The 27,511-nt window shown below is 45.4% G+C and overlaps 1 protein-coding gene across 1 annotated transcript in view; it reads left to right on the top strand.

The window, feature by feature from the left end:
• Positions 1–27,511, top strand: part of LOC8025131 — a 260,665-nt gene that overhangs the window by 140,748 nt on the left and 92,406 nt on the right. Inside the window, exon 3 of the mRNA XM_029995044.3 lies at positions 14,186–14,289. Within this exon, the coding sequence (XP_029850904.2) occupies positions 14,186–14,289 (104 nt within the window). The remainder of the gene's footprint in view (positions 1–14,185; positions 14,290–27,511) is intronic.

Here is a 27,511-nt window from a genome sequence, read left to right as displayed (position 1 = left end):
TTCGGGTGAGGGGCGAGAGCTTGGAGCGTTTTCCGACATACAAAGCAAACTTCAAAACACCGATATAGATGTCAGAGGCCCTTTATCCATTGTCTATAAGTTTATAACTCGCACCTTTCGATAGCTATTGTTGCACCATTATATTTTTTTGCAAGCAGGTTTGAAGTATCTACATTACACCTTTGCTATAGGTGTTTTAAATACCTACACCTTTAGCAATGCTATACCCGAGGCGTCACTCCTAATGAAACAAAGTTGTATAGCTTCTTGATAGGGCCATACATTTCTTTGTTGTATCATCTTTTAAGAAAGCAAATAATGCAGCATTGGAGACCACTTGAGCTAAACATGACGCTTAAAATGTTTTCATTCTTAGAGTGCGCTCTAACTACAAAAAAAACATTCAAAGAGTCATGTGCAGCTGAACTGCCCCAAAAAGAACAGTTTATAGTCTTAATTTCTAAAACAAATTGATACACGATTGAAATTTGTAGAGGCATATAAAGAACAGTAACATCATTCAAAGCGTCAGGCATATACCTTCACTTTTTCTTGGAAAAAAACAAAAAAAGAAAAACAGTTTTGTCGATGTACCATCGGGCTCAAAGTGAAATGCGAACAGTGAAGAAACTTTGAGCCCAGTACCGACGCAGCTTCCAAGCTTCGGTTATGCTTGGCGAGGTTCGAACACATCGGGGAAGGACGCACAATCTCACGGCGTCGTACTCCGATGTGTTTGAACCTCGCCAGGCTCAACCGAAGCTTGGGAGCTGCGCCGGTAGTTGGCACGAAGTTCCCTCACTGTTCGCATTTCACTTGAACCTGACGGTACATCCTTATCACTCAAGGGTGACTAGAGTGTATACCAACCTGGGTTATTTGATTTAGTCAATTTTCAACGGTAGGTGTATTTCACTTCAGAGCAAAGTGCGTGCAAAGGGGGACTTATATTTAACAAACTCGCAGTAATGTTTCTTACACAAACATCACAACAAAGCCTCGGTTTCCCAATAAAAATACGTTTTAGAGCGCACCTCTTAGGCGCCCGTTTCCGGCTTGAGCGGCGTTGCAGTCGCCATCCGCGTCGGCGTAACCGCGCGTTGCATCATGGGACGTTTCCCATAATGACGTCGCCCTCGTGACGTCACACGGCGTCCAAACTCGGCGGTAAACATTTCCGCTAAATTTAGCGGTAAATGTTTCCACCAAATTTAGCGGAAAGAATTCCCCGGCTAAATTTTCTGGCGAAATTCTTTCCGCTAAGTCTAGCGGTGAAATTTTCCGGCTAAACTTAGCAGGGAAATTTTTTCGCCAAATATTGCGGGGAAATTTCCCCGCAAACGTCACGGGGCGTTTCGGCACGTGACGTCCACCGAAATGTCATGGTGACGTTCCGTCAAGGTGACGTTTAAGCACAGTGACGTCACTCGCGCCGAAATGCCCTGCGGCGTTTCGGCACGGTGACGTTTCGGCGCGGTGCATTATGGGACGTTTCCCATAATGCACCGCGCGGTTACGCCGACGACGACGCTGACGCCGACAGCGTTCAAGCCGGAAACGGGCGCCTAAGAGCTGCGCTCTAAAACTAGTAGTATTTACTAGGTAAAAGGTAGAAACTGCCTGTCATGTTGCTAGGCACCTAGTAACCGTATGCAGTAACGACCTAGGTAGTAACTCTTACTAGAGAAGAAGATAGTAACGGTTACTAACCTAGTATTTTGCGCAACATTCTGTTAATAACTTGCACTAACTCTCACAAGACCTAGTAAACCGCTAGCTGAACCCATGTGGAGCGCTAGTTAAAGTAAAATTAAAAACTGGCAAAGAAATAAATTGCTGTGATATATTCTTTGTCCACGCAGCTTACATGCACATTTAAACATTTAATATACATTTAACAAATGCGAGATTAGAACACAGATGACACACAAACACAATATACACACTACAGCTCGTTTACCCAATCGCCGCCCCGCAATAGCTACCCGTACGTCTTTTATACTGATCATTTTAACGAAGTTGATTGGTCAGTGAGCGATGTCACAATTATGGTGCTGCTTTCGCACCAATATTGTTCTCGAATATTGTTGCTAAACATTCCAAGGAATGTATCTCTTACTAAGAAGTAACGGTACACAGAGTGATTATTTGCTATAGTCTATAAAGCAGCGTCCCCATAGGATCCCAGCAGCCATGTTTTCGCTTCCCGGTATAGAAGCTGCAGTTACTACATGTCGCGCGTTTGTGGAAGGAAATCGCTAGTAAAAAGGTAGAAACTCTCAGAAAAAGGTAGTAACTTCTGCACTTACTAACGTTTTACTACCTATCGCGCGTTTGAGGTAGTAAATTGTAGAAAGGTAGTCACACTCAGAAAAAGGTAGTAACTGCTGCAGTTATTATATTTTTACTACTTTCTTGATAATAGTGCAATATAAATAAATAAGAGAACGATAAAAATTGAGCTATTTTATCTTCCACAGACTATAAGCGCAAAATGTTTCGGTGACGTCCTCTTACGGCTTCTGTTTATGACGTCACGACCAGGTTTCGTCTCGCCGGGACGTCACGAATTGTAAGTTAGCTACTCACTATCAGTTGCGAACTAAGTTCGATGTGTCTTCATAGAATTCTTCAAATAACACCGGAAAAGTGTTACCACCTGACATTGTTCTTATTTCCGTGGATTTCCGACATCCTAGTGAACGTTTGGCCCATTACGAATGCCGACGACCACGACGCTTTTGACGGTTCATGTCACCAAAAGGCCCTTCTGTTTTTTTTTTTTTTCTTCGACTGCGGCGCTTCCGTAAATTTGTTCTGCTGTCGAGACCGATTATAACGTAGTCAACTTGTACCGGAAATAACTTCGCTATATGGGCTATTTTTGTTATAACCGACTTCGGTTATAACGAAGTGCAAAAGGAGTTTGGGAAATGGTAATCGCTTTGATATAGCCGCGATTTCGTTATAACCGAGTTCGTAATAACCGGTCTCGACAGCACTTGAAACTATTTTTCATCACCCAGTCTCGGTTGCTACACAAACTTATTAACTATCACCAGCTCGCCTGCACACTCGCTGTCCTTTTGTTAGATTATATTTGTTCAAAAAAGATGTCCCCTGCTTGATCACCATTTAGTGTGAGCAATACACGTCCGAGCGAACTGTTACTGCTGATTATAGGCGTGTTGTCGTACCATACCGACGTTATCCGCATGTGTTGCACGTAGTTTTCTCCTGCAGTAGCGGTACCTGAATCGTCTGACTGCCATCAGACGACCCGAATGCCGCTATTCCAATACAGAGCTTTCTGTAAAGACATAGAATTCGGCGACATGTATGGAAGCGCCACTGGAATCAGTGGTAATAGGGGTCCTTTTTTAATTTTGGTACGAGTAATCAAAGATGACTCTACCCGATGGCTCCACGTTTCACAATATTAAAGGCAATTACGATGGAGAAGTAAAGAATACAAAACATTATAGACCACACGAAATGAGCGAAAAGGAAAGAGAATTACCCCTAAAACTCGCCGCCGGCAAGAAAAAACAATTACCTACCAGACAACTCTGAACTCAGCTGAAAATAGGGAGAAAACCGCTAAACTGGCAACAACGTTTGTGATACAGAATCACTGTACTTTTCATGAACATGATGGATGTAGGCCTCGGTTTTACTACATTTAGTCTGAACAAAAATCTTATGTTGACAGATGTTGTATTGGGCACCCTTTAGCGTACTTCATATTGAACAACCAGAACGCTGTTATAAAAACTGCTAGACCTTCGGTGATGTTCATCGCGCTATAGAGTTTCGCTGACTCTGCATGGAGAAACAGGTGTTCGGAAAGTTCTTGACCGCCTCCATGGAACACAATACAAGGCAAACCGCGTGGTGGAAAAAGTGCGCCTTCACTCTGTAGTACGATCAGGAAGCAGTCATAAATCGCAAGAACAGGTACTGGAATGTAAAAAATGCTGTGCCGTTTTCACATTTGAGTAGCTACAACGGCAGCTCTCTTAAAATATTGCACTATTGCCAACTAGAGTCTTTTACGATAAAATATTGCAGGGGTGGCCCGATTGACATGGCGTTAGAGTTGCACACAAAGCTACGAAGGCTCAGAGAGTCGCAGGAAAAAAAAAAGATGGGTGGGGCTCGTTTCAACAAGAAACGATATGGAGGGAACAGTCCTTTCCAAAAGAGACAACAATAACTGTCGATTATAACAAATAACACCTGGCATCAGATCGTTTCTTCAACCACTAAGCAAAAATGAATGCATTGTTCGCTAGCCACACACTCTAAAAAAAGTCCGTGCGTCTGCTTTCCCGCACAACACTTGGAAAGCCAATCGCCGCAACTTACGGAGGCAGCTCAGCGAATGACGATGCCCGAAAATATGTTTAGACCAAAAAACGTAGTCTGAGTTATGGCATTAAGCAATGCAAAACCTCACGCTTGCCATTGCTTAATGTCACAACTTAGAGTGCGTTTGTGTCTAAACACGGCATCGTCATTCGCTGAGCTGCCTCTGTAAATTGCGGTGATTGGCTTTCCGAATGCTGTGCGGGAAAGCAGACGCACGGGCTTTTATTTTACAATAGCAGCCACTCCCTCACGCCGTATACGGTTGGAAATTCTTTCGTGACCTAAAAAGAAAACAGGGTCACTGGACACGTCTATGTATCAAAAAGCATTCGAGCTATAGGTACGCAGTGTTGTACAAGGCTGCCAAGACAGAGACCTTTTTTTTTTTTCTTTGAATTCTATAACTATTTTCTGTAGAAGAGTAGTAAGTTGGGCGAGTTGGTAAACGTTGAACATGGTTAAAATCGCGCACAGAGAGACGAGGACAAACGAGGAAGGAACACAGAACACAGACAGGCGCGCACTCACAACTCTAGTATATTCAGTGGGGGGATCGGTGGCCGAGTGGTCTAGCGCACACCAGCTCGGAGCACGTGGAGCGAAAGCTAGCGCTGCAGAACCCAGGGATCCTGGGTTCGAGCCCGACCCCTGCCCGTTTCGATCTGGATGAGCATCGTACCGGCGTGCGGTCGTGTATCACTACAGCGTGATGCACGTTAAAGACCCCAGGCTAGCGGCTGTACCGCACTGGCTAAATTTCTCATCTACAGCTGGGAGACTCGTCGCCCCTGTGAGGCAGACCAAGTTCTAGGCTGTATAAACACACACACAACCCAATTTATATTAAGTGAAGGAGAGAAAGATGAAGCACTATTTTTTACAGGGGACACCGTCACCAGGGGAAAACAGATCATCCGCAGTCAAATGATCGCAAGAAGGCAACTTCTTTTTCGCTCAAAGCTACTTGACTGCGGATGATCTGTTTTCCCCTGGTGACGGTGTCCCCTGTAAAAAATAGTGCTTCATCTTTCTCTCCTTCACTGAATATACTAGAGTTGTGAGTGCGCGCCTGTCTGTGTTCTGTGTTCCTTCCTCGTTTGTCCTCGTCTCTCTGTGCGCGATTTTAACCATGTATAACTATCTTCGTTTTGTGGAAACATGAGGGGAAGGGAAGCGCTCTTACCACGGAGCCGCGAGCCGCACTTGAATCCGGGAAGAGCCGCATGTAGCTCGCGAGCCGCAGTTTGTCCACGGCTGAAATATAGCTTCACTTTATCATCTCAAAAAAATAAAAAAGAAAAAAAAGTTTCTTACTTATATGTCGGCAACCTCTTTTTTCTTTCTTTTTTTGCTTGTTCAACACCATTTCTACGTGCAACTTTAACACAAATAAACTGCAATAAATACGTGCCGGGTGACTGAAAAGGACATTTTGTTTCTTCACGGCAAAAATAAAAAATAATAATAATCCTTGCACCGCCAAACACTCTGTCTCCACCAAAATGCACAGCTAGCGGTTTGGATAATATGCCAAAGTTTCAGAGTATGCGTTATCTGGTTGAAAAGTTATAAGCGATTTTTCTCAATTTGGAAAGGGGAAATGGGGGCCCGTTCCCTTAGCCAACACCATTAATCTCTATGCATTCGTATGCCGAGACTGAATCAGCCTTTATTGAAATGCTTCGCTCTTTTAGTATTCCTTTGCGACGCACATACTCTATTTGTTTATTCGGGGCTCCTGGCAGCGCCCAAAAGGGATTATTGCGAGAAGGAGATATACATTTTCATACACTTACCAGCGTTCGCGTTTGATGATGCTCTGGTTTGACCTACTCCAGAAGTAGTTGTGGGGTTTACGCCAAGATAGGGCCGCAAGACCGATGCTCTCGTGCTCGGTACTTCGCGTGGCAACCAATTGAACGAGTGACTCGGCACGCGGCGTACGAATGACTAATCCCCAGTAACTCGCAGTCATATTTCGACGGAACGTAGTTAAACGTCAGGGTCTTCCCCTCATTCGAATACTTTAGGTTTGAACCGTAAACATAAACACCAGCAAAGCTTCGTAACTTAAACGTGAACGAGTTCTTCCTGATGTCACGGGGAATCACTGACTGATATATGGCGAATGAAGACACTCCACTTGCCGTGCGAAGTCCAGAATTTTTAAATTTGCTATGATACGACTGGCAGTTCTGATTTTCGCTCACCTCGAAAAGAAATATGTTTATAGTCGACATTCTAGTACGGCTACGATTACGCAACTGTCGTACATAAATCCGAAGTTCTCATATTGCATCTATTAACGTTTTCAAATCGTATACGTGCTCAAAAAGCTTTACAAGAAGGAACAGTCACGCGGTCACCTTGACCGACAAACGACGCAAATTCATCCGTCCACCATGTCTTCTTGTTGATCGCGATAGTGATGGGTTGTCTCCGCGGTTTACAAAATACAAGACGCAGACATGAGACATTGTAATCATCTCTAATTTTGTGCATATTCCTACTTTTGTTTTGGTTGGATTAAACCCCCCATCCCCCTTTTCCCACGCTCTCAAAAACATGTCACGTGCTCACAGCCCACTGTGGCTCCGGTTGATTAATTTTTCAGTGACGTCTATCCCGGCAAACTTGAAAAAAGGTGCTTCCATGCAGAAACACCTTCTCCTACGTAAAAGGTGTAATATTTCCTGATCACCTATCCGAAGCCGCTAAAAAGTGTAAGGCATCTCTCTGACAAGTTCACGGTGTTGAAGAAGTGTATTCGGAATGAAACACTTGCCAAACACCATTATAGCTGTTTTAAAGTTTACATTGTAAAACAATCCCATCGTTTTTTTGTTTTTTTTTTTTTAAAAGAACACAAAAGCTTAAAATCAAGCTAGAAATGTTCTTAAAAAAAAGAAAACGAATTAGAAGTGAATTTTACAGTGTTCTAAAAAAAACACAAAAAACCTACGACCAGTCGTTACGTCATAAAAGGATCTTTCAGCTACCAAGCGCGTGTTGCTCGTGTGGGCAGCGCGTGTAGTTGCAAGTTTGCCAGGTAGGTATCTTCCCCCGCACCTACACGAGTCCCGACGTCTTTTCTTGACGTTTGTGAAGATCGCAAGAGTGCGCGTGCGTAGCTTTGATACGCGCTAAAGGTACGCGAGAGCGGGAATTCCGGAAATTCATTTTATGGCGTAACGCTCCGGGAATTAGGGGCTTCAGCGGTACATTGAAAATGATTTTTTTTCAGCTCAGTGCACCAAATTGAAAAGCAGTCTCAATAGTCGTGATCCAGGAGGCCAAATGAAAGCGATTTAAGCGTTTTTACTCAAATACAGAACCGCCATATTTCGGGCCACTTTGACGTCAGTTTCTTGCTGGACGTATCCTTTCCAAAATCAAGCTGCTTTAAGACCCGAAAATAACAACGAATGTGTCCAATATTTCCACCTCTCACGGACTCTTGTTCTTGTTCTCAAACTTCCGGGTGCCTACAGATTGCGTTTTTTACCGGATGGAGCGTGGGCGGATCCAGCACCTTTCGCGTAGTTCCTCCCCATGGGCCAGCGTGACAGTGGCACAACGGGGACTTTTCGTAGTTTGTGCGCGAGTGCTCTGCTTTGCAAGAGGGAACTCGAGCCGTCACTTGGTGCATAGATTGAGCAAGCGCCCGTGGGGCCCGCAGTCAACAGCATCTACGAAAAGTCTCCAAAGTTCCTAGGCTCCATAGCGACGATCGCAGCTTACCGCACAGGGACACACCTCTTACATCATCTCTCCAGATCGGCCAGAAATGTGTGAGCACTGCCTCCCCCGTACCGAGGACTCCCAAAACCCCCGGCGCGAGCTAACAACGTGCGTCGTCGCCCTGTGCGAAAGTGTGCGGACGCGGAGAGGGGCACCGCCCACCGGGTGCTTTTACGAAGTCGAAAGAAACGACCAGCGCTGGTTCCAGATGCACCTAGCACAGGAGGTGGGGGGCGGAGGGTAGCGCGCCAAAGTAGCGGCCGCCATCTTTGATGACAGGCTCTTCCGGGTGCGGGGACGATTTCTCCGGCTTTTCTACCGGGAGTTCGCCAACGGCCTGCCGTCGTTGGCGGGTCGGGCTCGCGGCTTTAAAGCCTTCCCTGGGACCACCCCCGCCAGTCTTTGTTCGCGCGCACGCCGTCGGAAGGAAGCTCAGGAATGCGAGGCATAGAATCCGTCGACCCCCGAGCTGACAGTGCGGTGGTCGCTACGGGCTCGTTGACTGTCTTTCGCCAGTTGATCATGCTCCCACCCATACCCACGCGCTGAGAGCGGGGTCAGGTGATGAAAGGGAGGCGTTTCATTGGTTCGGCGAGAGCGTAGTTCCCATCGCACTGTCAGCTTAGGGAGCAAACGGTGCTGTCGTGAAATATGCCGCTATTTTTGAAGTAAAGCCGTTTACACAAACCGTCCATGATTTTTCTCTTTCGTGCCTTTCTTCCGTTCAAGTTGTCCCCTACCTTAACGATCAGTTTAAGATGTAACTGGAAAGGATACGTAACTTCCACAACCACTACATAAGAGATGGGTTATGTACTGGAAGCAGTGCTTCAAGTTTGTCGAAGCATCAAATTGACAGCAGAAGTTAAAATCTAGCGAGGACAGATTTATTTATTTATTTGAAGTATATTACATAGGGAATTGAGCACACACAAAAGTGGGCAGTTCTATCCACTAAAGTCGCTCTTAGTAAGAGTTTGCTTAAAAACAGAACGGCACAAGTAATTGCAGAAATTGATACGGGAAGGTGGTTCCAGTCACCTGATGTTCGTAATATAAATCAGATGTGGAATATATTAATTTTAACGCTTGGTATGACAACCTGATAAATATGATCGAGATGAGCTGAGTGATAACGTGGTTCGAGCGTTAGTTTCTGGTGGAACACTAGGTTAAATGGGAAAGCTTGTGAAATAAACATAGATGAGCATTTTTACGGCGGGAAAACAAATATCGTTGCTTTCATGTCAGCACTGGCTGTACAATGAAAACTTGTCAGGATGAAATGAAACTCTTGGTTTTGGATGGCTTACAGTTTTGTGATAAAACTTCGCTGGCCGGAATTTTATACTGATGACGTGTATTCTAATTTTTTTTTTTAAATAAAATATAGGCATGTATACAAGGTTAAATGTATTATAGAAGGCCTCTTGAAACAACTTCGTTTTTGCTAACCTAGCATCTAATTTGCATTGCCTGTACTGTACACGGAATGTGGTTTTTGGAGAGATTAGAGAGTAAAGGCTATATAATACCGAGGTATTTCTAAGTTGAAACAAACTCCGGGATTTTATTGTTTTTGCTATACGAAGGACTGCAGTATTAGAGCGGGACACTTCAGTAGACGTTTATTAGTATTTTGTTCCACCAGTGAAGAATGACGTCAGTGGGCTATGAAATTAAGTTTCAAAGCCAAATATGGAGTGTTCACGTGCCCAACCAACGACGGTCACCTGGTACGCCCTAGCGGAGGACTGAGGGTTAATTTGGACCACCTGGGGATCTTTGGACGTGCGTGCGACCGAAATCTCGGTCACACGGCGCCTTCTCCGTGCCTCCGTTAGATTGCGGATACTTCGGCCGGGATAATAAGGTCTTTTCGAATTTCCGAAATATTAGATTTTATATTTCGGAATCGATGACATTTTAGCTACCAGGCGGCTAATACAACTTAGATTATAGTTCGTATTATCGGTGCGTTATTATCTGCAGAGATGGCAGTAATGGCATTAGCTTTTCGGCAACACATCTTTGCAGCAAGTTTTCTCGTAACGCCTCCTTGCCAATTTGTGAGGGAGAATGGTTTCGTAATACCCACACATGTCCGAGAAGGCACTAAGACTCTTGCTGCCATTTTTGGTGACCTTTCAATGCGAAGCCACGTTTTCTGCATTGGTTCACATCAAATCGAGGTCACAAGTCTGGATGATGTTGACTAAGACTAACGACTTCGACTTTCTTCCAGTGAGCTTGACGTCAGTAGGCGTCTTCTCTACAGCGTGCAAAGCTACTTTCTACTCTGGTCGTGTACTGCAAGTGTCAGTTCATATCAAGAACCTATAAATCTATGAGGTAGTCCGGGCAGCTGCAAATATAGTCTCCTTTTCTGGCCCTTGCTAAGCCTGCATTTTTATGTGTGCTCTTTCGTTATCAGTATTGTGCTCAGTGGAGGGCCGTGAAGGCCTCTGAGTCGGTTAGCGGGTCCGCGACGGCCAAAACATTGGGAACTGCTGCTTCAGAACTCCTGATTGGATGCATACTGTTTTTGGAGCATTTGTGAGACAGATGGAAAATACCTAACGACAACATGGTGTGGTGCATTGTGGAAAAAAATATTGGAGTTGTGTACTGGCCAGCACACCTCCCCGGTGATGAGGAAACTCGGAGCTCGAATCCTGGCTACCACAATATTGCTTTTCGATTACTTTCTGATCTTTACTTTCATTTTTTGCAGTTCGTTTCGGTCATACGTTGACGCAAAAGAAGCCTTGTGTGCCAGTAACTCCCTTCTGGTAAACTGGTGCAAAGTAGCAGTTGCTGAAAACTCTCGATTGAACAATCTATAGATATCGAAATAATCATTTCAATGCAACTGTAGATTGCTATAAGAACACACGTCCAGTGGTGTCCCAGTTTGGGGAGGCAGAAAAAGGTTTTCTTCTTCGATAATGTTTTTCGTGACCATGCCGGCGAGTTTCCTTTGTAGGACATCATACTATGATGTGCTAAAATAAATTTCGCTGGCAGATCATAACTGCATCAGAACACTGGAGTTCCTGGTATCAATATGATTAGAATATAGGTAGAAATATTAGAAACTCTAGAGTTCTGTAGAACGGCGTGCTAGGAACTCCAGAGTTTTGTACGACAGCACGATCTCATAGCTTGGAAGACGCCTTCCTGACGTGAGTTCTTTCGCGCAACACAATACTCAAAGAAATCAACAACATAAAAATGTGGTTTATTGAAATGTCTAAAAAGTACTATGGCTACAATGGAATTTCGGGAGAAGCAAAACGATTGAAATCTCTAGTTAAAAAATAGAAGCGCAGATTTAAATGTCTTAACTGTTTTGGTGCGAATTATTAATTTACATTCTGTATTTATTTTTGTAATAATGTTCGCACCGCAAAGCTAATAGAAGTTCTTCATAATTGTGAACATACTGGCTAGCACTCTTGTTTTTAGTAGCATTTCTGCACGCCTCTCGTCTTTCATATTTGTGCACACAGAAAAAGAAAGGCGACAACATTCGATCCGCCAAACAAGAAAATGGACGGTTGTGTTCCCAGTAACAATTCAAATAAGAAAGAAAAATTGAGTCCTTCATTCATAACAAAGGCTGTTTATCAAAGATAGCGCGAAAACACGGCCGCGGTGACCTTGAGGAGAATGGCAGTGCGAAACTCGGAGGAGCTTAGCCACGTCACGCAGCCGCCGAGAAGTGCTGTCGTGAAGGAGAAACGCCGGTGTCATGCGCAACGGAGGTTCGTCGCCGCCCTGGCCAACGTTATTAGATTAGCTCAGTTAGGGAACTCCTCATAGACGCTTCATGCACGAGCAGTAACCCCCCCCCCCCCCCCCCTCACTCAGCACAACTCGCCTGGCGTCGTTCGTCGCGCCGGATGGCTTCTATGGTAACTGCAGTGTATTTTATGGGATACGTACGGTTCGAAGTGCAGCGTCTAGATGGCGTTCCACCGAACTCTATGAAACACACAGTTGGTAAACGAAAGTCTAGGTGGCGCTTCGAACGACGGGAGGCAGACTGAAGTGGGGGAGCGCGGGTACCCCCTTCCGCGGGAGTTCTATAACTGAGGCAATCTAGCAACGTTGTCCCTGTACACTCTACCCTGGCAGATGAACTACTGCCGCGTTGAAGATGGCGCCCGTAGGACCGCAGCCTTAATCATTAAAATTAGAAAATCAAGTTTGATTTTTTTTTAAACCTGTCCTAGATAAACTGAAGAGAGTCTCCCAGAAAAAAAGCTTCGCAGCGTGACGGGGTCTGACTGCGTTACATGGGCAGCAGCATGTCCCGTGCTATTTTATGCTTAACACTAGATAATCGAGCCACGCGAATCAAAGTAATGCCTGGTTCAGACAGTTGCGTTTGACTGCGTTTGACTGCGTTGCGGCCGCGAGAAACCCGGGCATCCTTGCTGCTTATGTCGCGTGCCAAGACGATTCCTTGAATTGGATTCCACGCTTCATACGAACACAGATGTGCCGGTGACTCGCTTTCGGTTCTCGACGCAACGCTGTCAAACGCGCTCAAACGCAAGTGTCTGAACCGGCCTTAAAGGGGTACTCTACCGTTTTTTTGAGCTACCTCAACTAACTATATTTTCTGACTCCCCGGCCTTTAGCCTTTCCGGTATGCTATTTAGCATCGCGAAATTCATAGTAGGTATTGTGAAATCGGCAAATGAAAATGGTGCAAAAACCAATATTCAAATATTCGCGCACTTTTCAGTGCCGTGACGTCAGTGGCAGGCAGGCTTGCCAGTCCAGCAAGTAGTCTAAAAATAGAATATGCCAATCATTTGTTCCGTGCTGGAGCGCGGCTACGGGAGCAAGCTTCCAAAGCACTCATTTGACACCAAGAAACTGCTTCAAATCCGTTGGGAACAACTTCCGTAGTACAAAAAGTTAACCCCTGCCTTCCACTGACGTCACTTTGTTGTTGTTGCCAGTAGAGACTTTCAGTTTGAAAAACATGGTGAAGACCAAAACTGTAAATTGAATAACTTGGCGAAAAAACAATATTTTGGCCTAATATTTGGGATACTATGTTAGCAATTTTTGTTGGTTAGTTTAGCAAAATTTCAAGCAAATCGGAGACAATGAAAAAACCGGTGGAGTACCCCTTTAACACACTGACACGCGTCATTAAACTGGGACAAAAGTAGGCTCGAAGCACGCCCACAGAGAACGGTGCACGTGCTTTCGCCGCCGACGGCACTGGCCGTACGTGAGAATGAAATATAAATAGCGGGAGGGGCGATGGCGAATCGAGGGAGGGGAGAAGGCGGATGGTTGTCCGCTCTCCTCTCCGATTAAGAAGGGCGAGAATCAAATCCCGCGGTGGTCCGATGCACAGCCAGGAACAAGTTTATGAATTTACTATCCGATCTTTGGTAGCACGTATAATCAAGCGCAACCAGGTGCTGTCTCGCGTTGTGTGTTGAAGAAAGTCGTTCTGCAACAGTTAGTCGGCGAACTATGATAACGAGAACATTGCGAACGGCATGGTGCTCCTGATATTGGAATCTCAAAACCCCCTCCCCCCCCCCCCCCCCCCCAAACCGCCTTTTTATTTTTACGAAAAACGGTTGTTTTGAAAGTTTTGAACAATATTTTATAGCTTCGAAGTCTGTTAGCAATGTTAAAATACATTATACTTGAGGAACATTATCAAATATTCATGATGCCAATTGAGCAGTGCCGTTTGTGGCGCCGAAAAGGATTCCGGGAACTAGTCGTGTAGAACCATCTCTAGCAAACGACGAAGACGACAGTGGAAGCGACGAAGGATACGCAGTGGAGCGAGGGTGACAGGCGAGCAACAGCGCTATCGTCTCTTTCTCTCGCTCTCCTGACCGTCACGTGGTAGATGCTGCGGAACCAAGAAGCAGCGTACAGGAGGTTCCCATGTTTCCTTTCGCCTTTCGGACTTTCGGGATTTTAGCAAAGAGTCTAGTGTCTTCCTGCCCATTTAGGAGAACAATCGCAGGGCTCACAGCCACAAAGCGTTAGCCGCCTGACGATGTGTGTTTCTCCGTGTGCCCAGATGTTCCGGCGCAGTGCACTGCCTGTTCGTGCTGAGCAGGGACCACGCCGACAGGCGCTGTCGAGGGGACGGCTCTCTCGTGGTGCGCTACCGCTGCTTGCCCGGTGAGTGGACTGCAGGGGCCCCAATCTACACGGCGGAACGAGCTAGACCGAGGGAGCGGGTCATTGCCGCCCGCTGCGATTGGGGAGCTGGCCAATCGCTGCAGGCGGCGGTGTCCTGGTCTTTTGGGCCCGCTTGGTCCCGCTGTGTAGATGAGGCCGAACCGCGTTCGTCAGCATCATCATTATCATTTGTTTAAGTATTTTGGACTCATGAACCGATAAAATGCCTCGATTACGATGCGCTAGAAAGACATTTCAAGATGTTCACGCCCGCTCAGGATATTGTTTTACGATGGTCTATGCGCGTCATGAAACTACCTACAGCACGTAATCAAGAGGAAGCATCAGTAAAACTGCACTGTTAGAAAAACTCCTGTCAAAGTATGGGACACATACATGCTAACCTTGTTGCCACAACATGTACTGTATTACCGGACTACAGAACATGTTCCATACTTCTTTAGTACGGGACATGTTGTTGTTGTATGGGCAGCTAGAATAAGTTCCATACACCATCATCACAGAACAAGTAGTGTATGCTACAGGAAATGTACCATCATGGCACACAGCAGCACATGTTCGGTTGCAAGCCATGCTAGAACATGTACCATTTTTACGAAGTACATCACATGTTCCAATGCGTCCAAAATGACACAGGTTACATTTCTTGTACTTACGGAAAAAGTTCAGTCTTGTTTGTGATAGTACTCGCCTCATTTTATGTTACTACCGCTATTCACGAGTACATCCGGGCTTTGTGTGTCACATGCCAAGCTTCTCTTTAAAAAAGTTGATATGTGACATGCAAAACATGGATGTCCTGACAGTTTGCAGGCGCAACTTGATGCAAGTCTTTGCAACATAAAATTACCTGCAATGCGAAAATGTTCCCCAAACTTGTATGGAAAATTTGAACTGTCGTATCTAATGCGAGCACTAACCTGAAAAACAGAACAATGAATCTGTGACATATATACTCAATAGAACAGCCAGGAATGCTATGAGAAAGTGCTCGCATGCTACGTCAAGTTTAGAGATCATTGTACATGTAGGGACGGGGATAAAGGCATATAAACATTTGTAAACATCCTTATGAAACTAATTTCACGCTTGGTCGTTTTGGTTCCAAACCATAGCAACGGACCCATTGCGAAGAAGACTGAACAGTTTGCTGCTTCAAAAATATTTACATTTATTTTTCTTTTAAATGACTAGAACACATACACAATAAGAAAACATTTCATGCCGCAAATATATTTGGGGCAGCTCAGCCATCAAAAAAATATCAAAGTGAGCAGTCTACTAAAGAAAAATGTCACAAAAAATTATGCTGACAAGCTACACCTCGAAAAGAACCATCTTGGCCTATGACAACAAATAGTAATATTAACAATAGACAAAAAAATTAATCTAAACAAGCACCGAATTTTCTTTCCACTTCTTTTGGAACTTCGAGAACTCATGGAGGGCTCCCTGCGCCTTCAGACGCACCAGAGCAACTTTTCTTCAAGACTGCCGGGGCCCCTCCTGTGGGTTCATTGCCACAAGTTGCCTGAAAGAAAGAGCACTTAAATAATGGGCGGGATTATTTAGAGGAAGATGTCTAACAGAAGCTAAGGAGTTCCTGACTCCTTCTTTAACTTCTCTATCGGTTAGTAATCCAATCTGAACGAATTCTAAATCTTGACTATAGTATACTTTCAAGCCGAGACAAACGCCCCTAATCTGGACAGTCCGTGCACACACCATGAGCCTCCAAGTCTGATCCTTGCATCAAAACAAATTTTGATTGTACAAAAAAAAAATGTTTCACCCCACTGGTATTAGTTTTCAGTAATAACTGCGCACATTTTGGAACTTGCGTGAGCACACAACGCTAAGACATTCTACAACCCGGGACGGAGGCTACAAAGGAGGACAAACACATCCATCTCAATTGAGACGTATGTCTTCGTAGCCTCCATCCCGGGTAGTAGAATGTCATATTAACCAGCTCGCCTGCCTAGTAACGTTGTATACACAACAATACTTCGGTTAAAAAAGTAATTCAGAGTACCAGTCAATGCAATATTACAAAAAAGCTTGCCTGAAGTGCTTAAGCAGAATATTGTGGTTAATATTAGAACACTGAACATTCATGTCTTTTGGTTCATATTACTTATTTTACCTGATAAGCATAGCCCGGTCACAGGTATATTTATGTGCCCCTGCAGAACAAGGGCCCATGCATTTGCAACCGAGTGATACTAAGGCGGGTTAAAATATAAGTTGCACGTACCGTAGGATGCATAAGTTCTAGTATTGGTCCTATATGACAATATATCTGAGTACCAGATTCATATTGATTCTGTCATTATATTGCAACATAATAATAGGATTTAAAAAGAAGCGGTCCTCCCCGCAGCACATCCAATTAATGTGAGTAACGAATTGTAAAGCGAATTGCGAATTGCCAAGCGAATTGTAAATAAGGGTATCTAGAAAGCAGCATATTAACATTAGACCTTCGCCTTTCTTAGTGTAAAGTTTCAACAAAAACATGGTTCAACATGTTCCAGGTTGCTGTTGAAGGTGCCAAACAAACACAAACCCTAAGGTTAATATTCTGCTCTGCAAAACATATTTTTTTCCAAATTGCTGTCGAAAGTTAGACACTTTGCTTGATGTAATTGGCAATGCCTCAGCGACAGTGTGACCAAGCTGAATGAAACCCTTAATATTTACATGGGAATACTGCAATACGTTCGAGGAATCGTTATGCGTCTGCTATGCTGTTTTTTTGTTTTTTTTCTTTCTTTACAGATTTGTTTAAAGAAAAGCCATGAAAGCTACACTTATGCGGTTTGTGCGAGTGAGTTATACGCCCAGGGGGACATTACCGGGGTGGCTAATCTTCGCGATAAGTCGGCTAATTAGTTGAAATTCGTTAATTATATCTTAATTAGTGGAAGTAGTCGTATGTTTCCAATTAGATATTTGCTGAGCGTCGTTCAAATCCCCTAGATCAGTAATTTTTGAAGGACTTTGAGTGCGTGAAAAGCGCAACAGTGTGCTGAAGTTACTACTCGTGGAGCAGGTACAAGGCTGGGGCTAGCTAGGAGACGGAAAAATCGCGCGGGCGCCTTACCGCAACCGCTAGCCTCGTGCTCCACAAGTGGTAACTTTATTGTACTACTACACTTCTCACGCGCTTAAAGTGTTTCTGAAAATGACTCATTTAATGTCTTTCGATAACACTTAGCAAGTTTTTAATTTGAACCATATGTCTATTTTCACTAATTAAAAAGTTAACCAATTTTAATTAATTAGCCGACTTATTGCAAAGATTAGCCACCCACACAATGTCCCCCTGGGCGTATTACTCACTCGCACAAACCGCATAAGTGTAGCTTTCATGGCTTTCTTTAAACAAATCTGTAAGAATAAAAAGAATCCTGCATATGTACGGTACTCAGCAAAGGAACACGCGACTGTATTACCTCTTAAGATTACATCAATCTATGACGTAGTGCACAAAATTGTTGTATTAAGCATTAAGCGGTCGGCCACCGACAAGTTAGCACGTTTATGAGGTAATAACAGTTTGTGTGTTCCTACAAGTTTCGGAAACATTGCACATTGCCAAAGGAAAACAGTGTTTGAACTTTTTGACTTGTACCATATACTGTAAACGACTTATTTTTCGCGGGCTCAATATTTCGCGATTGAGGTAAAAGTTGAAGATTTTAAATAATTCGCGGGTTCTAATTTTCGCGATGCGGCGGGATCCCAATATAGATTCCAATGTGTTTACATTTTACCAGAATCGTTCGCGGGACCTATTTTTTTTTTTTTTTAATTGTAGGCGATTCGGGAAAATTAGTATCTTTCGAAAAATAAGTCGCCTACAGTCTTCGAAATCTCCAATTCTGAGCCCATTTGGCTTTGCCGGAAATACGTTGAGGAGCACACCACCATTCAAAGGTATGCCAAACTGCTTAGGATGTTGGCAAGGACACGATAACAGATTAGGTACATAATTTATTGCTAACGGCCTTTTATGTCATTAACGCTGTCAAAAATTACTTATCAGTTATTGCTGCTTCCCAGACAAAAATAAATCGCCTATTTATTTCTTCACGAAATGCAATATCCACTTGACAATTCAACCACTTGAAGGAATTAGAACTGTCCATACGATACATTTTTCCAAAGCAAATTTACAGTGCACATTTTCATAACTGAAAGGCACATTCATAGTTACCTCTAAACGAACTTCAACTCTGCTGGCAGCTCAGCAGGGTACTTTAGGTTGAGACAACAGTATGCGGCGTACATCAGCTTCATAGCAGAGAAGAAGCTGACGCCTTCGAAGCACCTGGTCCCATCCAGTGGCAATTGAAGATGCTTCTGCCTGAAAAAAGTAGATCTTTTTAGTCATAAGGGAACGCTGAACCAGACATTTATGATTGCAATTGTGTTTGAGAGCATTAATACCTAGGACTTTTGGGAGTTATACTATTTTCAAACATGGCACACCTTTTCAGTTTTTATCTGGGGAGCTTTTCAGTTTCTTCCGGTTAGCATGTATACCCATGAGTTTTATCGCTTTATTCTGGTGATATATATAGTATCTTCCTTTAATTCACAACGCAAAACCGCACTCCGTTGCGGTGAATGAACTTGATATGCGATGAAAACAAGTCAAATCCCATCCTCTAAAAAAAGGGAACTTGACACACAAAACCCAATTACAATTCACGAGCATGCTCATGAATGTGCGAGGCTGCATGCACAATGCGCGAGTCTGGTCGCATAATCACGAGCAAGCTCGTGAATGGCGAGGTTGGTTAGGTCATGATGGCGAAAATATTTGTTTGAGGGCTCTGCAGTAATTTGTATTGGCAGCTTCGCTCTCTGCCACTATTGCCAGGATTCGGGTCGTCCAATGAAAGAACGTTAACGCGCGTCGTGCGTAAAGCAACTTCCAGTAGAGCTGCGCGACGTCGTGCGTGTAGCAAGACTCTGCATAAAAAGGGTGCCCTTCTCAGGCCATAAGCGGGAGTTCACCCTGAGCATGCGCAGCACTGAGAGAGCTCCAATGTGGCGTCGAGTGAATACCACCTATTACATTAGAGGTTTCTGTGATGTTCCTGACATACGCACTCGTAAATAAAGAAGAAGTGTTGGGGGAGCTCGAGAGATCGAGGCAGGATCTCGGGGCACAATGCTTATGGAATGGCTATGGTTCTGGTGTCAATCATTGACGTCCTAACATAACAAACTGGCGACGAGGTACTCCGTCTAGGATTGACTTCAAGGAAGCCGCTCAGCGCTACGACAAGGGCCATGTCAACGCTTGGAAGCATCGAACCCTTCGATGAAGCGGAAGGGGACTGGCCAACGTATGCCGAAAGAATCGGCCAATTCTTCATCGCCAACGACGTGAAGGAACCGAGACGAGTGGCGGCATTCCTGAGCATCATCGGCGGAAGGACCTACGCGCTACTCAAGAGCCTCGTAGCGCCGGATGCCCCATCAAGTAAGACCTATTTGGAACTTGTCGAGATACTTCGGGCGCATCTGTCACCGAAGCCGATTGTGATTGCTGAACGCTTCCGCTTTCACAAGAGGGACCAGAAGGACAGCGAAACCATCCTTGAGTATGTCGCATCACTGAAAAAGTTGGCTCAAACCTGCGAATTCGGAACAGCGCTGAGTGAAACTTTGCGAGACCGCTTTGTATGTGGCTTATGCAATGACAGCATACAAAAAAGGCTGCTTTCAGAAGAGGATTTGACTTTCAAGAGAGCGCTTGAAATGGCGGTAGCAATGCAAGCCGCATCCTCCAGTGCGAAAGTTCTACACGGCTCAGCGTCGTCCAGCGCGGAAGTTCTTAAGGTGGAAAGCAAACCTTTAGAAAAAGAAGGTTGTTCACACTGTGGTTACAAGAATCACGAGTCGGTCAATTGCCGCTGGAAGGGCCTGGAATGCAGAAGATGCGGAAAAGTAGGGCACCTGCAAAGAGTTTGTAAAGGATCAGCTCCAAAGTGGCAAGGACAAGCGTCTAAACCCTTCAGTAAGCGCAACGAAAAGAAAACGATGAAGGCTGTAACTGTGGAAGATTCCGACGAAGAGATAGAAATGCACGAGCTAAGAAGTGCGCGAAATGATCCGTTAGAAATAACGCTATCGGTCAGTGGAATTCCTTTGAGAATGGAAATAGACACAGGAGCAGCAGTATCTGTTTTGCCATTACAAGAGTACCAGGCTAAGTTTTCGCACCTCAAAAGGCAACGAAGTAATGTCGTTTTGAAGGCATTTAACGGAGCAAAGATTAAGCCGCTGTGGGAAGTACAAGTGAGGGTGATGCATGAAGACAAGGAGTCCAACCTGAAGATGCAAGTGGTCGATTTCAAGGGACCACCTCTTCTTGGACGTGACTGGCTAAGAGTCATGAAGTTGGACTGGGCAAACATCAAAGCGATACACTGTTCCGAAGTGATAGGAAGACAAGAGATTGAAGGTCTGATGAATGAATATAAGGAAATATTCTCAGATGAGCTGGGATGCGTAAAAGGAGTTGAAGCCAAACTCAAACTGAAACACGGAATGTCTCCACCATTTCAAAAGGCGAGGCCAGTACCACACGCATTAAGGGATGCTGTGGCCAAGGAACTGCTGGCTCTACAAGAAAGAGGCATCTTGACTTCGGTAGAAACAAGTGAGTTTGCTTCTCCAATTGTCCCAGTCGTCAAGAAGAACGGCGAGATCCGGATCTGCGGGGATTACAAGTCCACCGTGAATCCCGTGATCGATGTGGACAGTTATCCTTTGCCCAGAATCGAAGAGCTGTTTGCAACGCTGGCGGGAGGGCAGCTATTCACTAAACTTGACCTAGCCAAAGCGTACTTACAAGTTCAAATGCACGAAGATTCAAAGAAGTACTTAACCTTGAACACGCATTTGGGGCTTTTTCAAGTCAACAGGCTTCCTTTTGGAGTAGCCTCAGCTCCAGCAATATTTCAACGAACGATGGATCAGGTACTACAAGGCCTGACGCACACCACCTGTTACATTGACGATATCCTGGTAACAGGAAGAACAAAAGCGGAGCACCTGAAGAACCTGAAAGAGGTTCTCAAACGCCTTAAAAAGAACGGCATCCGACTTCAAAAGGAGAAGTGCGAGTTTTTCAAAAAAGAGGTGTCCTACCTAGGCCATGTCATCAGCAGCGAGGGACTACGGACACTGGATGACAAGGTGGCTGCTCTACGAGATGCACCCGAGCCAAAGAACGAAGCAGAGTTGCGCTCCTTTTTGGGGTTAGCTAACTACTATGGCAAGTTCATCCCAAACTTGGCAACCATCTTGAGTCCTCTGAACCTCCTGCTGCACAAGGATGTCCAGTGGAGTTGGAACGAAGAATGTAGAAAGGCCTTCAAGACTCTGAAAGAGAAGGTGACGTCAGCACCAGTGCTGATTTACTTTGACCCAACTCTTCCGATTGTGTTGGCATGCGACGCCTCAGCGTACGGCGTAGGAGCGGTGTTGTCCCACATCATGAAAGACGGGACAGAAAGACCCGTATCGTTCGTCTCACGAACACTGTCTACGCATGAGAAGAACTACTCGCAGCTTGAAAAAGAGGCCCTTGCCATTGTTTTTGGTGTAAAAAGGTTCCATTACTATCTGTATGGGTACCCCTTTACACTAATAACCGACCATGCTCCACTTCAAAAGATTTTGGGACCTACGACTGGAGTTCCGACGATGACGGCAGCACGCCTTCAGAGATGGGCTTGCAGACTGGCAGGACATCGATACAACATCGTTTATCGTTCGTCTAAAGAGAACGCCAACGCCGATTGCCTTTCAAGACTCCCGCAAGCTGCGAAGACTTCAGACGAATTCGTCGTAGATGAAACCTACGTGTTCTACTGCGACTATTTCAGCAACTTCCCAGTGAAGAGCACAGATATTGCAAAGGCTACGTCCCGTGATCCTGTCCTAAGCCAAGTCTTGGAGAAGGTGCTCAAGGGCTGGGGAAGTGAAAAATGCGCAGAAGAAATGATACCATTCTTCACACGTCGGTTGGAACTATCGGTTCATCAAGGCTGCCTAATGTGGGGCCTACGAGTAATTGTTCCCCTAACTTTGCAAGAGAGAGTCCTTAAAGAGCTGCACAGCGATCACTTCGGTATCGTTCGAACAAAGGAAATAGCTAGAAGCTATGTGTGGTGGACCACCATCGACAAAGACATTGAGGACGAAGTGGGAACCTGTAAGCAGTGTCAAATGCAACGAAATAACCCAGCACAGGCACCGTTACACCCGTGGAGTTGGCCAACACAACCGTGGGAAAGAGTCCACATAGACCTGGCTGGGCCATTCATGAACAAGATGTTCTTCGTGCTAGTCGACGCACATTCTAAATGGCCTGAGGTATTCGTGTTGAACTCAACGACGTCCGAAGCCGTGATAAAATGCCTGCACCAGTGCTTCGCACGCTTTGGACTGCCTGTCAGCGTGGTATCAGACAATGGGCCACAGTTCGTGTCTCAAGAGTTCAAGACCTTTGTCAAGACAAACGGTATTGTTCACATTACGTCTGCACCGTATCACCCGTCGACTAACGGATTGGCAGAGCGATTCATCCAGACCATGAAGAACCACTTAAAGAAGACAACGTCTGAGGTGTCTATTGACACCAAGGTTTCAAGGTTTCTTCTATCCTACAGAAACACGACTCATCCAACAACCAAAGAGTCTCCGGCCAATCTAATGATGCGGAGAAAGCTGCGAACCAGACTAGATCTTCTGAAACCCACCATTTCGGACACAGTGGCGAGGTCTCAGTTCAAACAACAAAGGGCGAGGCCGGAACACGAATGCACGCTGACAGAGGGTGATGATGTCTACGCGAGGAACTATCGAGGATCGTCAAAGTGGACGCGTGGTACTGTCGTTTCTCAAACAGGACCGGTATCCTTTCAGGTACAAGTGTCCCCCGGCAGGATATGGAGACGCCATCAGGATCAGCTGATCCCGGCTCAGCCGCAACGAGAACAGTCACCAGACAGTACTCACATGTACAAACCGGTGTGTGTCCCAAAATCATCGGAAGAGACTTCAGTGGCCAACAACCAACAAACGCGTCCTAATCCTGGAGCGTCAGCGGTCATTGTCGAGGCCGAGGACATCGAGACGCAGACTCCCACAACAAGGTCGGGGTCGAGCGACGTAACGGGAGACATGACTGATGAACATCTCAAAGTGGGGCGGTATCCTACTCGAATCCGACACCCACCAAAGCGTTTTGCAAACCAGTAACTACCTTTGGTGGTTGCTTAATTAAAGGGGGAAAAATGTGATGTTCCTGACATACGCACTCGTAAATAAAGAAGAAGTGTTGGGGGAGCTCGAGAGATCGAGGCAGGATCTCGGGGCACAATGCTTATGGAATGGCTATGGTTCTGGTGTCAATCATTGACGTCCTAACATAACAGTTTCGACTCGACCGGGGTAATTTCGAAGTATATTCGTCTACCAGTAGCCCGATTATTTCGGAAATATCAGTCCCGAAAAAATGCCATCAATTTAGTCCACAAAACACCTGGAGTGACGGAGCATCGGCGGCGCGCACACGAGCATTAGCAAGACGATGATTGATTACTGGCACAGCGCGGATAAGTTTACTGGGCGACTCAAAATATCGCACGATAGTGCGTAGCTATTCCTAAGATGCAAAAGCCTGAATTATTTCTCTGCATCAAGCAGGTGCCACCTTTATTTGACCGCATATTCGAAAAGCTGTCAAGAACGCTCACACGGTCGAGAAGCTGAGAAACGCAGTGCTCCGCTATGCCTTTCAGACGCATAAAAAAAAAATGAAAGTTAAAAACAAGCCCCCTTTATATCGAACGCTGCATTGAGAATATATTACGCTTTCGACCTTAGGAATATACTTCGTCCCTTAAAACATAAATGACCAATGTTCACGTCTTCTAATCCGATCTTCCCTCATTCTCCAATTGCCCCATCCCCCTCCCCGATCAAGCGCTGAACTTTGAACCATGTGAGGTTGAAGTTAGCGGCGAATCAAGTATAATTCGACGCGCTTAAGTCACGCATGTTGACAGCGGCTTGGCATAATAATGCGGGAATATTGCGGAAACCGTGCTCTCTATAGAGCCCAACTACTAAATAGGGTCGGGGAGTATGTCGCCCCGAATCAGGGACTATAAAAGGCCTAGTTTTATGCGGCTGGGAAGACGAGACGCTGCACGATGGGCATCCCGAACTTGGAATATACGACGCCTTTAGAGATAGTAAACTAACACTGGCGTTAGGAACAACTTAACGTATACGTACCTTGGAAAACGAAGCCGTCTACGCACCGTAGAACGCCGCTGACGACGCGACAACAACGCCAAACTCGCCTTCCGAACGGGTAGCAGCATTCCACAGCCCCCGGGCCTAGAGCACTATATAGCTCCTGCGGAGCAGAGTAGCGCAATCCTTTGAACCCCGTGTTTTGCCGACAACATGGCCGACAGAGCGGCTCGGCGCGAGTCACGTGGTACTCAGGATTCCAGGAGGCGGCCCGCCCTATGGGAAAATACATGGAGATCGAAACAACACGGCTGATTAAAAAATTAACGGCGAGTTCACACTTTTCAAAACTAGTCTGTCGTGAATTTAGTAAATCATTAAACACTTTATCAAAGTTTTAATAATATCGGATGCGTGTGCAAATTTTAAAAAGGCAATTTCCAAGGCAATGGCGTTTGAAGCAGACGATTTTTGCTCGCAGCGGAGATGGGCTTTTCGGGTTGGCCGGAGCGGGTCACGTGAAGTGTGACGTCGCCGTGTCGTCTGCTGCATGATGCCGCTCAGGCAATTTTTTAAAAAAAGTTACGTCCTTGTATGGCACAAACCTTATCGCATATTATTCTAAAATGTGTCATTATTATGTCAAAAATGATTTCCATTCCGCACATCCCCACAAAACTGAAGAAACAACGATTTTCTCACGTTCTCCATGCATTTCTGACCGCAGTTGGAACCTCCGGGCGTTCGCCGCTAAAGGTGTATCCACACGACGGACCGGGCCGCGGACCGATTGATCACGTGATGAACGGCCCGCGGGCCGCCCGGCTGCAATGAGCATCCACACGGCGGACCAAAAGAGCAGACGACAGAGTGAACGGGCCGGTCTAACCCTCGACCTCACAGCTCCGCCAAACGCATGCAGCGAGCTGCTTTGAGGCTATTTGTAAGGAGCCAAGATGGAGGTTGCACGAAAGAGACGTTTGGCCACAGTGGCCCTGGCGTTGAATATTGAGGACGACTTAAGTGAACCGAAAAAGGCATGGGGACATCTTTAGATGATTATTTGGGTAGTCGTCGCGACTATTGTCCCACGGAGCGGGGAATCGCTCCATGAGCGCGATGAAGTAAAAAGTTGCATCGTCGCACAACAAAAGGTTCGTCTTCTTCGTCTTCCACAGTTGGCACCAAAAGAAAACGACTTTGGATTTGGATTTCAATCCAAACAACAAAAGTCAGCTTGTTGCCAGACTTAGCGCTTCAATTATACTAAAAACGCCGCGGTCCGCCGCCAAGGTCCGGGCGAGAAAAGTCACTTGGCATTTCTCACAAGCGCGGGCCGCGGACCGCCGGCGGACCTCAAAAACCGGTGACGTAAGATCACATGATGCGCGGCCCGCGGACCAAAAGAGCAATTTGGTCCGTCGTCTGGTGTATTTAAGGGGTATTCACACGAGGGAGAAATCCCCGGGATTTCTCCCTCGTGTGAATGCCCCTTACTTCATCTCACCTTCGTATGGACTATTGTTAGCCGCACGTGCTAAAACCGCGAGCTAGTCGCTTTGAATGAAGCCGCGGCGGCTGCACGAGCGATCGTGCTGCAAGTGCTCTAGTCAAGGTAGTCAAGGCTGGCCGCTCGCTCTAGCACAGCCTTCGCGGTTAGTCCATGTTAGGGTGAGACTAAGTATAGTCGCCGAGAGACGGCGTTCTAGATTGCGCTACTCTGCTCCGAAGGAGCTATATAGTGCTCTACCCGGGCCCACGCCGGCCGGCAGCGGCTTGCGCATGCGCGGGAGAGAGATGTCTTCCTTCGCGCGGCGTAACTCGGCTCACGGGCGCTGTACTTCCGCGGTCTGATTGAGTTCCATAAAAATTCCTGGATATCCGGCACTTTTGGGCGCGTTCAATTCGCTTATACCAGTTGAACAGACTATAAACTGTAATCTTGTAAGGCTTTTTTTATTGATACGGATAAGCTCATACTTATTGCTTAAATAGCACATTTCAATGCATATGGTACAGTTCCCGTTCTTGAAAGCAAACAGCACATTATGTGCATTTCCAGAAAACGGGACATGTTCTATTCGGTTTTTCCACGTAGATTGATGGAATTTTCTAACAGTGTGGCAATCTGCAAATACGAAGTAACTCGCATAAAATGCACAGCAAATAGTACGCAATTAATAATATATCTTAGCGGCGTTGGACAAGATACTCGACCAAAGTATTTGGAGAAGTTAATAAATACCTGCTCCATCAAATCTTTAGAGTACTACTCAAGTTACTTTCCCTGAAAAGTATATTAAGTAGAGTGCAAATACTTAGAAACGTAATTCAAGTTCCTTCGAGGATACTTGCGGAATTGACACATTTTTAATCGATGTATTTATCCTTCCGGTAATATATGTTATTAAAACGCAATAATTAGCAGTATCTCAGTGTAAATATCTCGGATGTTATTTTACCTAGTCACTTACATGGAACAAGCATATTGAGTACATAATGAGGAAAGCTGGCAGAACGTTATAATGATTTGTAGAAAGCCTAATGATAAATTAAAGGACGCAAAGAAATACACTTCACTGCCTGCATGTTAAGTGGATGCTTGAGTATGCGCGTGCGATACGAGATGCTTACGAGGGTTTTCTCATTGAAAAACTGGAGAAGCATCTGAGTCAAAAGGCGCTTGTGTTTTAGCACCGTGTGGTCACGTCATTCTAGAAGGAATAATGAGTATTCTTGTAGTCAAACATATTTGACTATTTCTTTTTAGTCGGAAGTTCCATAGACTGGTACTTCCAGAGTAGCGATCAGTCTCTCGGAAAACTATGTATTTTGTTTCGTCGGCTGGGAAACTGTGCGTGAAGATTCGTGGTCATCCTATATTAGTTTGTCCTCCACAGTTAATTTT

This window comes from Ixodes scapularis, unplaced genomic scaffold, assembly GCF_016920785.2.
Source record: "Ixodes scapularis isolate PalLabHiFi unplaced genomic scaffold, ASM1692078v2 PGA_scaffold8__174_contigs__length_109621045, whole genome shotgun sequence".
NCBI lineage: Eukaryota > Metazoa > Arthropoda > Arachnida > Ixodida > Ixodidae > Ixodes > Ixodes scapularis.
This window is presented reverse-complemented; position numbering and strand designations above follow the sequence as displayed.